The following is a 12,761-nucleotide window of genomic DNA, read 5'->3' as shown; positions in this document are numbered from 1 at the left end:
TACTGTTACGCGATTGGCTGATGGCAGCAGTTCTCAGACACAGGATAGTAGGTCAGAATCAAGGCTATCCAGTTCAAACTGGCCTGAGTGGAAATCACTGTACGTGTCATAGCAAATACAGTGAGTGAAATTTTGGACTGATATACTCAAGTTAACATTTGTACACCAAATGTTGTTGACATGAGCCATGGTGCATTGTGATTGGTGTGATTGGACACTGGGACTACCACTCACCATGATGGACCACACCCTTCAGGCCGTGGATTATGGGGTTGACAGCAGGATTATCCTTCCCTCCCACCTGAGGAACAAATAAAGATACAGTGACCATCGGATAGCATTAACAGAAAACGTTACTGCATATTGTAAACATTAGGAACATGAATTTAAAATGAATTGTATTTATTTAATATTATGTGTGACTGCATATGGGTGCATACACTAGTTATATAAGATGTAACATATAAAACACACTCAGTTTTGTTGTTTTTCATGTAAGAGTTCAAAATGATAATTTATCTGTCCCTGTAGCCTCAGATGATATTGTCTTTTGTGTCTTTTCTTCTCAAAATATTAACTGAATTTCATGTTAAGGTAAATGAGAGTTTGTTATATATAATATTATTTACCTCTATTCATTTTTGTATCTCTGTGTTTGTTAGTACTCCCTGCTGCATGTTGTACTACTTGCTACTGCATTGACTGACTCATTTCCCTGCAGGCATGAAGTGTCCACAAGTCTAAGTTTACACAATGCACACTCTTGTGTTTAAGTGTCTGCAGATGTAACCATTTAACTGGAATAATGCTTCCTAGAGTATGTGTTCCAATTTATTATTTTATTTATCATTTTTCTAAGAAAAAAAACAAAAGAAAAAAGAGAGACAGAGATAAATTAGGACAAAAACAATGAATAAGGGGACAGAGAGAGAGAGAGGGTTTAAAAAGGACAAAGGACAAAGGAGATGCTGAGACAACAAGTGCAGTGTAATTAGAAGGAACAAACAGCAGCAATCAACAACATTCTCAAAGGCCCTCTCCATTTGAACTCAAAGAGCGTGTGAAGCCATAGTGACACATCAGTTTCCATTGTCTCCAATTAGAATGTCATTATTGTCACGGAGGTTGGATATCAATAAAACTCGAGCATACAATACCTGAAGAGTAAAATCCATGAGAACACCACATGATCACTGAATTATGATTAATAGGAGTGTTTCATGCTACTATTTAAGTCACAGTGTTGGCTCTGTAGAAAGAAATCTTAACTTAGACCTTAAAAGGTAGACCTGTTTCACAGGAACACATGCCTGGATAAGATGTGTTCGAGGCTGTTCAAAAGCTCTGTTATTCGGCACATTGTAGGATGGCAAGTAAGATCGACAGTCAGCAGAGACAGAAGGACACAGTATTATAGTCAGGTTGCTTTTTATATGTTAAATACTAACAGGAAAAAAAATGCATAAAAAGACCATGTCACTGCTTCTTTTTGTCTGGGGGTGTATCAGTTTTTCAGTTGTGTAATTGTGACAGAATTAATGAAGAGAATAGGAAGATCTGAATTATCCACATTCACTACGACACTGTTTCTGGAAAGAGCTTTGAAACAAAGATGTTCCACTCATCACCAATATACTAGCTGGAGTATATTTTTAATTAACGTTGTTAAACTATTCTCTATTTTAAAACATTTCAAGACCAGTTTGTGTGATTTAGTGGCATTTAGCCATGTAGCTGCAGACTGCAAACTGAACAAAGATCCCCTCGCCTTTCTCTTCAGAGCATGTAGGTGAACCTGTAAATACAAAAGGCCTTTTTTAGAACCAGTTTGGTTTGTCCATTCGTGGCTACTGTATAAACATGGTCTTGTAACATAGATAGATAGATACTTTATTTATCCTGAGGGAAATTCAATTCAATTCTGTGAGAATCTGCTCCCTCTGTTGATATACAAGGCTAATTCTAAGGTAAACACTTTCTTAAAAGACTCCCATTTTCACATGATGATACACAATGAAAACATAATTAGGAATATTATATACATTTCTGCCAGTAGATCCCTCTAAATCTTACATGCTGGACCTTTAATGGATATGTTAATACACTGGCATCCTATAATAAAAAAAAAACTTTGTATGTGCATATATCAATGCCAAGACATATTGGGTTACACCTCAGCATTCCAGCAGTGAAAAAAAACAAAGAAGAAGAAAACTGTTTATTGATCACCAGGGTTTTGCAGCAGTACAACAACAGAAACAAGAACAGATAAAAAAGAGAAATTTAAGTAAAGAAATGACAGCTGCCCAACTGTCCAAAAGCTACAGATGGAGTCACAGTTTTACAACGTCTGCCTGCTCATTTACTAATATCCTTTATATTATCATGTGTGAAAGACGGAGCCTTTCGGGAATTCCCTTTACACACCCAGGCATGATACTATCACCTACCACCAATGAACATGAACATTAAATGTTAAATTTTATGTCTCAACTCCAGCCTCATTTAAAACCTCCATACTAATTGTTTCTAAAATGTTACCACCTCCACCACTATAACAATCAGTGGTAGCAGAAACTGTCCTAATAAAACATTATCGTACACACTCCCAATGATAAATATGCAATTATCAATAAAACTGGTGCCTATATAAAGAAGATATTGAATCATCCAGAGCAGTTAGTATTTTACTTGCAGTTTCAAATCACTGCCAACATCCATCTAACACACTGCATGAACAGCCAACAGACTGCCAAGATGTGCTTCCTCATTTCCCTAGACACTCCGCAATCTCTTCTGTCCCGGGTCTGGCAACAACAAACATTTGTTGACCAAAGGGACCTACGGGACCTAGGTTTAAACAAACACACACACACACACACACATGCATGATGTATGCAAGATGAATTTCTGAAAGACACACTTGTTGGCTAGTTGGATTCAGTTGTCAAGTTTGGTGAGAAGGATTACTGGGATTTATGCTTACACTGCCTGCCTGCTTGGACCATGGTAAAAAGAATAAAAACACAATCTGTTCAATTCCTGCACTGTCAAATCCAAAACAACTAATTTTGTGGATGATATGTTGAACAGAAAAATATAATACAAATATAATTTTTATTCTGTGTATTCGGTGTAGAAATGTATACTCTGCTTTTACAAATGGAATAATGGTAATAGTATTTAGATTTTTTTTGACAAAAAAAAAAAAAAAAGACACTGTAATGTCAAAGTGAAAACAGTTTTCTACAAAGTAATGTCAGTTAATTAGAAATATATAGCTTAAAAAAGCTGATTGCATAAACACTGACACCATTCAAGTCAGAATTTAGCAGGTGCACATTTGGCCGCAATTACAGTGCTAGGACTGTGTGGATAGGTCTCAGTCCGGCTTGTGCATCTCGACAGTGCAATTTCACTTCATTCTTCTTCACAAGATTGCTCAAACTCTGATAAGTTGCACAGGGATTGGGTGTGACCAGCACTTGTCAAGTCCAGCCACAAATTCTCTGCAGAATTGAGGAATGGGCTTTGACTCTCCAGAACATTCACCTTGTTATCTTTAAAGTGTTTCTGTGTTGCTTTAGCTGTATGTTTTGGGGCATTGTCTTGCTGGAAAAAAAATTCTCTGAGAGGTTGTAGTTATTGTGCAGACTGAACCAGATCATCCTCCAGGATTTTGCTGCATTCATTTTACCCTCTACCCTTACAAGCCTTCCAGTGCCTGCTGCTAAGAAGCATCTCCATAGCATAAAGCTACCACCCTGATGCTTCACGGTGCCCACACGGAAAGAAAATATATGAACATATATGTTTTTTATCTATGCCACATATATTTTCCAACATATATGCACATATTCGAAATAGGCCCCCTACATATATGTCTTTCAACTATGTGTACATATCCATATATGCACACATACGTGACAACACTACAATCTTAGGTTGCATAAAATATTCTAAAGTCCACTTCCTGTAATGAACTCGTTTAGCAAAATTTCAACAAAAAAGATAAAAAGCTGTTATGAATGTAAACAGCGGCCAGTTGCATGGAGATACCAGGATCAGCCGAGGTTCTTGGCTTTGCTTTCCTGTTGGAAATGAGAAAAATCTCAGCCCATCGTTTGTTTTGACCGAAGCGATCGTGTGAACGATTGTGTCAGTTAGCGACGCAGCACGTTTGCATCATGTTTTAACTTGTTTAAACAAAACAACAGAACACAAGAGCAGCGTCACGCATGCAGCCAGCGTAAGCACACTTTTCAGTTGCACGCAAAGCCCACAATGCATGCATTCCCACTCCACTACATCACACTTTGGAGCCCTACAGCCTTCTAAGCCGGGTGTCTCAGTTTGGCTTTATGAGTCGGTAGTTTGCCCGTCGTCGCAGTACGGATCGAGTTGATGATCGAGTGTGAGGCCACTTTAAAAACTGCTGCATGCAATAAAACAATCAACAGCTATTGTCTTATACATTGAATTTTCTTCTGCAAACCTCAATCTGCGTTGAATTAAAATAAGTACAATCATAAATACATTTTGTTTGAACATATATGCACATTACATCATTTGCAAATAATGTAAGATATAGGCATTATGTATGGCATATATGCACCTGACTGTGGCATATATGTGGATATATGTAAGTCATATATGACACATATATACACATATATGACCCTAAATAACACTGCACTCAGGTGATCTCCATTTCAGTAACTGTTTGACAACAAGCAGAAATTAGCTGGGCCTCTACTGAATTAGATCAGTCACTTTAAGGAGGGTGAGTATTTATACATTCACTTATTTTACAATATATATTTTTGAATAGTTGACATCTGTTTTCACTTTGACATTAAATAGTTTTTTTTGTACATTTCTGTCAAAAAGGCAAATTATGCTGAATATGAATATATATATGTGAATATGAAAAAGGGGAAAACATTAATGGTGGTGAACTCTTTTTATAGGCACGGTACATGTGTGCTGTGAGGCATGAAAATTATTGAGGAAGCTGCATCCTCCACAGGTGTCAGGATCTGGCTGCTAGATAAAGGCCTCTCACTGTTGCTCACTACCAATTTTTGTTTGGTTCTTTGGCCAGGAGAACTTCACTGGCTAACAGTTCTTGGACAAAAACAACAAATGTAACCAATGTATTTTCTGCCTCAGATCAGCTTTAACACAGTCACCCAGTATTCGTATCTTTAAGGCACTTCACATTCATTCATGGACACGGTGAAGCTCACACAAGAGTATCAGTCCCTTCTTTGGTCAAGGTTTTATAACCTACTTCAGATTGGTATTGGCGGGTTACTACTGTTCTGTTTAATAGCATGTTTCACCACAATTACAGGACAATTGTATTTCTCTTAATTTTACCTTATTTCTAACTGCATTGCAGGTGCACAGCATATGTCTGCAACAAAACTGCCAAAAATTGTTTTATCGTAGCAAAAGGTGATGTGCCAGGAAGTGATGTAATCAATCAATTGATTTGTGCATCTGCACTACAGCACAGGTTTCTCTCAGTGTTTGTCAGTACAGCTTTGTTTAGATGCAGACAAGCTGGCGGCTCTGAACGCAAATGGGTAAGTTTGAGGAGAACGTCAATGAAAAGATAGCAACCCTTAGCTGAAACTGTTCTGCATAGACCTAATGTGATCTTCAACTTTTTTTTCTTTGCGTTTGTATCACCAAAGCACAAGCATGAAAAATATATAAATAAATAAATTACCCATACTAACATACAATATGACATGTATCTGTAACAATGTGATTATGGGTATTTGTATTTCCACCTGGTACTGATCTGCTCTTGTTATTTCACATCTGCACACAAATATGCAAATAAGCAAATTAGGTCATCAGAGAAGACAAACATGTCACCTAAAATGGCACAGCCCAAGTGAGGAAGTGATGCAAGATTCTCTCAAAATAAAGCAGCAAAGTGGAAGGCAAATAATTCCAATCTTGAGGGCAGTGCTTCAGTACCTTTCTTAACTATGCAAACATTATGTAATCTGTAATCACACTGAGTGGAGGAACTTGCTATTAATAGTCCAAGCCCAGATTCTGCCAATGATAAAGTGTTCTTGCATGTCATAACTTTGTGATTCGCAGCCGCTTGTCAGCTGTGCTGGAAGAGCTGTGCGGCGGGTGGGCATCCGGCTTCACCTCATTGTTGCTCTGGGTGGGCGGGGTGGCCAACTGATCCAAACATTTTTGTCCGACGGTACACTGAGCAATCTTTCTAATGTTAGAGATGTGCCGTGGCTCAAAAAAGGTTGGAAAACACTGTCATAACTGGCCTTTCAGAGTCTACTGAACTGATATTTCCACATGTGCTTTTCTTTTTATTCTTTGCAGTCCATCTCAAGATGCAGTTTGGTCAATCCATTAGTGTCCAGTGTTGGAGAAGCCACTAGAAAAAAGTAGCTTTGCACTGGAAAAAGTTGAACTAAAGCAAAACTACCCCTTGGAGAAAATTCAGTTAACTAAAGCTACTTACAAAAGATACTTCAATTGATTATAAAACAACGTTCAAAATGAGACTGTACTTATGACATGAAATCTCTCACTTTAAATATCCTACAAAATGTCATGCCATCACAAAAATGCCACTCAAATTTAAATTTATGTGTCCACTTGTTCACAGGTCACACATAAACCAGAAAAATAAAAACTATTATTATTATTATTATTATTCATGAGAAGTAGGAATATCAGCTTTGATTTTGTATGCAGTTTAGGTTTAGTTACAATATTGCAAAAATTAGGCACGTTCTGAGTCAGAAAGATGCAGGAAAACTAGTCCATGCATTTATTACTTCCAGGCTGGATTATTTTAACTCCTTTTAATCAGGTTGTCCCAATAAGTCTATAAAGACTCTCCAGCTAACCCAGAATGCTACTGCATGATTACTCACAAGAACCAGCATGAGAGATCATATTTCTCCTGTACTGGCTTCTCTACATTGGCCACCTGTAAAATCCAGTATAGAGTTTAAAATTCTTCTTCTCACATAAAAGGCCCTAAATGGCCAGGCACCATCATATCATAGTTAATTGTATCCTATTATTCCACCAGAGCTTTACGTTCCCAAGATGCAGGGCTACTTGTGGTTCCCAGAGTCTTCAAAAGTAGATCGGGAACCAAAGCCTTTAGTTATCAAGCTCCTTCACCGTGGAACCGTCTTCTGGTTTGGGTCCGGGGGGTGGACACCATCCATACGTTTAAGAGTAAACTTGAAACTTTCCGTTTTGATAAAGTTTATAATTAGGGCTGGCCTAGGCCGGCCCCTAGTTATGCTGCTATAGGCTTAGACTGCCGGTGGTCCTCCCATGATGCACTGACTTCTCTCTTCCTCTCCCTCTCCCTCTGCACATATTTATGTCCCATTAATGCATGTTACTAACTCAACTTCTTCCCTGGGGTCCTTGTGTTTTCTCGTCTCGCAGGTTCCCATGGATCGTGGTTGGACCTCCTACTGTGGTCCTGCTCGAAACCTACTGTAATTACTACTGTTTATTCATAATTTATTTTAATTTGGCTACTAAACTACTACTTTGGGGCAGTCGTGGATCAGCGGTTAGGGTGTCGGACCCGTAACCGGTGGATCGCTGGTTCGATTCCCCATCCCGGTGTCCATGGGTGAGGTACCCTTGAGCAAGGTACCTAACCCCCACTGCTCCCCGGGCGCTGCACGCGGTCGCCCACTGCCCCGGGTTTGCTGTGTGTGTGTGCACGTCACTTGGGTGGGTTAAATGCAGAGAACAAATTTCGTTGGAGTGAGTTCCCTCCAATGACAAGATATGTCACTTTCCTTTCCTTTCCTTTTGACTACAGCTACTACCATCATTACTGCTGTTGTTACTACTATTGTGATCATAATCACAATAGTACCTTCTGTATACTCCATTATTATCTTTAGTTCCAGGACTTCTGGTATTATTGCTGCTGCTATACTATGCTGCTAGACCTGCTCTAATTGGAAAGTGTCATGAGATAACTTTTGTTGTGAATTGGCGCTATATAAATAAACAGAATTGAAATTTAATTAGTTGATGGAATTAGTGTCACACATTTTCCTCAGTACGGTCATGGTGATTTCCCTAAGAGTGAGATTTGAGACGTTTATCCATGAAGACGATCTTGCTCTGAGAGCACTAAACAATGCCCACCATTTTGCACATGCATTACACAAGTGTAAAGACCACATCGAGAAGAACCAGTTGAGGTGGCTTGGGCATCTGTTTCGGATGCCTCCTGGACACCTCCCTGGGGAGGTGTTCTGGGCATGCCCCACTGGGAGGAGGCCCTGAAGAAGACCCAGGACATGCTGGAAGGATTATGTCACTCGGCTATCCTGGGAATGCCATGGGTTCCACCCAGAAGAACTGGAGGAAGTGTCCGGGGAGAAGGAAGTCTAGGCATCCCTGCTCAAGCTGCTGCCCCCAGACCCCCCGTGACCCTGACAGATGAGCGGCATAGAAAATGGATGGATGGATGGATAGTTTAATCACATGTGGTTCACCACTCCCCATCACTGTTAATGTCCTGATTGCATTGTGTAATATATATATATATATTTAGATCTGCATTACCATATATTTTTCACAAAAGATATCCAGATCCTTATATTGTAACGCCACATGGAAATACAGTCTTTGTCTGAGGCTGTCCTGCTGAAAGTCTTAGTCATAAAACTTAAAAGCATTTATACATTATTTAATGAGCAAAGCACTGAATGAGAAAGTAGCTTAAGAGAAGCAGAAAAAGTTTAATTGTGGCAATGTCAGACACATCCCCACCGACACAAACACACACACAAACACACAAATACACACTGTGTAATCGTAGCAAACAGCAAAAGAAGATAATAACTTAAGAACTGCAATAAAAAGCTTGTTTTTGGTGCAAGGCAAGACAGAAAGGGTGAGTGAGGAGAAAAATCTGTGTGTGTGAAGGAAAGGAGATTAAGAGAAATAAAGGCAGCCGAGGAGACACAGAAAGAATAGAGACAGTGAGTAGGGGAGCAAAGAATGAAGGACAGTGGGAATTAGCGTTTCATTATTAATGTTTGTCTCTGAAAGCCCACAGGCTTGTCCCCTGAGATCCTCAGCCACCGGGCCTTACATCACAATGTCCTACTCTCTCTCTATCTATCTACCCCTTTCTCCCTATCTCTCACTCTTTTCACACCCTTCCCAGAGCTACAGCTCCCCCTTTCTCTGCAGGGACAAGCCACTAGAGTGACAAATAAGAAAAAGAATATGACATGTCGTCATATTTCTCTCCTCCAGCACTTTTGTCTCTCTCTCTCCCACCCACATCCCTTCCTCCCACTGTCATCCATCCTAGATCCCTCACTATGTATCCTCTTTCTTTTGACTTTCTTAACCTCCTTCTGTTTCTTACAGAGACATTCCTCTTCCTCTCACCTTTGGTAGGAATAACTGCTAACTGAATCCTTGGTATAATGGATGTAAGGGCTGGACTTCTTTCAAAGAAGACATATTTGAGGACAGAATTGCTAATTACATCAGCAGGCAGGGGAAGATAGGACAGACAAGATGCTAGAATTAATTTGCTGTTCTTTGCAGAACTGACAAAAGACGGTCCAGCCTTCATATCATTCATTCTTAGACCTAGGAAAAATGAAAAAAGGCTTCTGACCATGGATGAATGGTCAACCATGGTCAGGTAAGGTTGAATTACTTCTATATTGTCACAGTAGTTTGGAAACAAAATCAAATGAGATTTATGTGTTTAATGAGCAGAGCCGAAGGTAAGCGGGTATAGAACTGTAGGTGAGCGGTGGATAGAGGCAAGGACTGTTTAGATCCATGCATACTAAATGGAGGCAAAGGTGTTACCTCCCAGCCATTTCAAGGTATGAAGGCATTTTCTTCATGGAAAAATCTAAATACACAAATTTAGTGAACAGAGATGAGTTTTCAGGGGCTCAATCAAATGCACATTAAACTGAGGGATTCACCTATGGTCATGGACTTTGGGTCATGACCGAAAGAACGAGATCTCGGATACAAGCAGCCGAAATGAGCTTCCTCTGCAGGGTGGCGCGGCGCTCCCTTTGAGATAGGGTGAAGAGCTCTGTCACCCAGGAGGAGCTCGGAGTAGAGCCGCTGCTCCTCCACATCGAGAGGAGCCAGTTCAGGTGGCTCGGGCATCTGTTTCAGATGCCTCCTGGACGCCTGAGGAGGTGTTCCGGTCATGCCCTACCGGGAGGAGACCCCAAGGAAGACCCAGGACACACCAGAGGGACTATGTCACTCGGCTGGCCTGGGAAAGCCTTGGGGTCCACCTGGAAGAGCTGGAGGAAGTGTCTGGGAGAGGGAAGTCTGGCTATCCCTGCTCAAGCTGTAGCCCCGCGACCCGGTCCCGGATAAAGCAGAAGAAAATTGATGGATGGATGTATAGTGGGCCTTCTGGTTATTCATCGAGGCTTAATGACATTGGGTCGTGTGCTCACGAGCAACATTCAACTGTGACTCTGAAAAACCAGTTGATGACTCATTCACTATCAGAAAATGGTCACGTTTGAAGTTCTTTCTTTCAAAGGTTTTAAATAGGAGTCGAGTCAAACTGTAACATGATGCATTAAATTTGAATGGGATGTAAAAACAGACAAATAAAATAGACATGACTCTTGCTCTTAGTGCATTCACTGTTTGTAATGTGCTCCCTGATGATATAATGATTATAAAGTAAACATTAGTATATACATTTAGGACTCAACACTTCAAAACACATTGCCCTTGTTGTCCTGCATGGAAAAATGATAACATTACAAAAACAGCATAAAGGGATATGTTTTTGTTTTGGTGAGAAAGAGGAGACCATTGACAGTGGCAGTCATTACTCAGTCTTCAGTCTGAGTGATGGTGTTTAATATGTAGGGCAGTAGTCAAGTAGGGAAGGACCATAATAAACACATGGATATTACCTTGCATTTACCCCGTCAGCTGAGGAAGAAATGCTTAATTGATTTAAATAACAATAATGAAATATCTTCTGAAAATCTTGGCAAATTGCTAAAAGCCAACCGACAGCAAATTACATGTAATGAGTTCTGTTTTGCTGCATAACTGCTGAGACTAATGTCTCCTCAAGTGGCGTGCACCGTGCTGAATTGGAAGTGGCTCAGTGGTGGTTTAGCAGTGTCTACATTTACTGCCTAATTACCATCATTGGGGGTACTGGATTTAGAGCAAAATGAAGTTGTATGAGCTCTTTTATGTCTTCAAGCCAAACCTTTCATCACGCTGTTCTTACTCCTGCTCTTACTCCTGCCCCCTTTTTGTCACTGCTACTTTTAATATGAAGAACAGCCCCCCATGAATGGAACCAATTCAAATGGGCCTAAAGGTTGTCTAGGAATGAATACATCCAGGATTTAACTTGAAAATGACTGAAAATGTCTTCATCATACTATTGATTTATTTCTTTTAATAAAAGGCTTATGGGTTTCTTTTTAACTTTGTTTCAAGACCGGAGTCAAGTCATGACACTTACTGTATGACAAGAGGAATTATTTTTATTTAATTATTGCTTGTCATGATGATTTTAGCTAATTTGAAACAAGAGCCTGCATACTAAAAATTCTTCCACTATCTTACGTACAGTACATAATACAGAACAACTTTTTGTCCCTATTGGCATCACATTATTTGTTGCTATATAATAAATAAGATTAGGGAAGCTTCATCCTCATGTTTAATAAACACACAGTTGAAGTTAGAAAATGAATGATCATCTATCACAAATAAAGGACAATTGTTAAAATCTAATGTTGTGTTGACCCATCCATTACCATGACCTCCCCACTGGGACGTTAAGCCTTTCTCCACCAGACCCTTCCCACTCCCACTCATGTGCTGAACACAGTTTGTAATCACACTCACAGCTTAATGAAGCACCCTTCATTAAGGTTAATGGCAGTAGCAAGCTTTGTGACTAACTTCCTTCTTGGTGGAAATTTTCGCAACTATGGTTTTGTATTAGCATCTTTTTGTCCTTTTTCCTTTGTAAACATTGTCTCATTTCACTCTGATATTTATAAGGTGATATGGTTACACGGTCCCTGTAAATATAGAACACCTCAAATACACCAAATTTTCTGGACTAGAGAAGGCTATATTTAATCTTAAATACAGTGTATCTTTAAGATGATTGGCTCTCCAACTAATCCAGAATGTTACTGCACATGTATTGACAAAAACTCATATTAGAGATCATATTTCTGCTGTTCTGGTTTCTCTGCTCTGGCTGCCTGAAAAATTCAGAATAGAGTTTAAAATTCTCCTCCTCACGTGCAAAACCCTTAATGGTCAGGCGCCATATTATCTTAAAGAGCTCATAGTACCTTATTATTCAACTAGAACTCTACGCTCCCAGGATGCAGGGCTACTTGTGGTTCCTAGAGTCACCAGAAATAGAACGGGAACCGAAGCCTTTAGCTATCAAGCTCCTTTCCAATGGCATCACCTTATGGTTTCGGTCCTGAAGGCAGATGCCCTCTCTTCATTTATAAGTAGACTTAAAACACTCCTTTTTGATAAAGCTTATAGTTAGGGCTGGAACAGGTTGGCCCCTAGTTATGCTGCTATAGAGTTAGACTGCTAGGGGATCCCCCATGATGCACTGAGCTTCTCTCTCCTCCTCTAACTCACTGTTGGGATCTCTAGCCGTGTGCTCAGGAGAACAATAGAGAGGTCTGCATGCCCCACAGAGGCCT

The 12,761-nt window shown here is 39.9% G+C and overlaps 1 protein-coding gene across 2 annotated transcripts in view; it reads right to left on the bottom strand.

The window, feature by feature from the left end:
* The window catches only part of LOC124054264 (receptor-type tyrosine-protein phosphatase gamma-like), a 404,131-nt gene that overhangs the window by 100,787 nt on the left and 290,583 nt on the right, over nt 1-12,761 (bottom strand). For both annotated transcript variants that reach the window (XM_046380034.1, XM_046380044.1), the window contains one exon: nt 235-301. In XM_046380034.1, the coding sequence (XP_046235990.1) occupies nt 235-301 (67 nt within the window). The remainder of the gene's footprint in view (nt 1-234; nt 302-12,761) is intronic.

The sequence above is a fragment of the Scatophagus argus genome, chromosome 3 (genome assembly GCF_020382885.2).
Source record: "Scatophagus argus isolate fScaArg1 chromosome 3, fScaArg1.pri, whole genome shotgun sequence".
Lineage (NCBI taxonomy): Eukaryota > Metazoa > Chordata > Actinopteri > Scatophagidae > Scatophagus > Scatophagus argus.
Note: the sequence above shows the minus strand (reverse complement) of the source record. Positions and strands in the feature narration are given on the sequence as shown.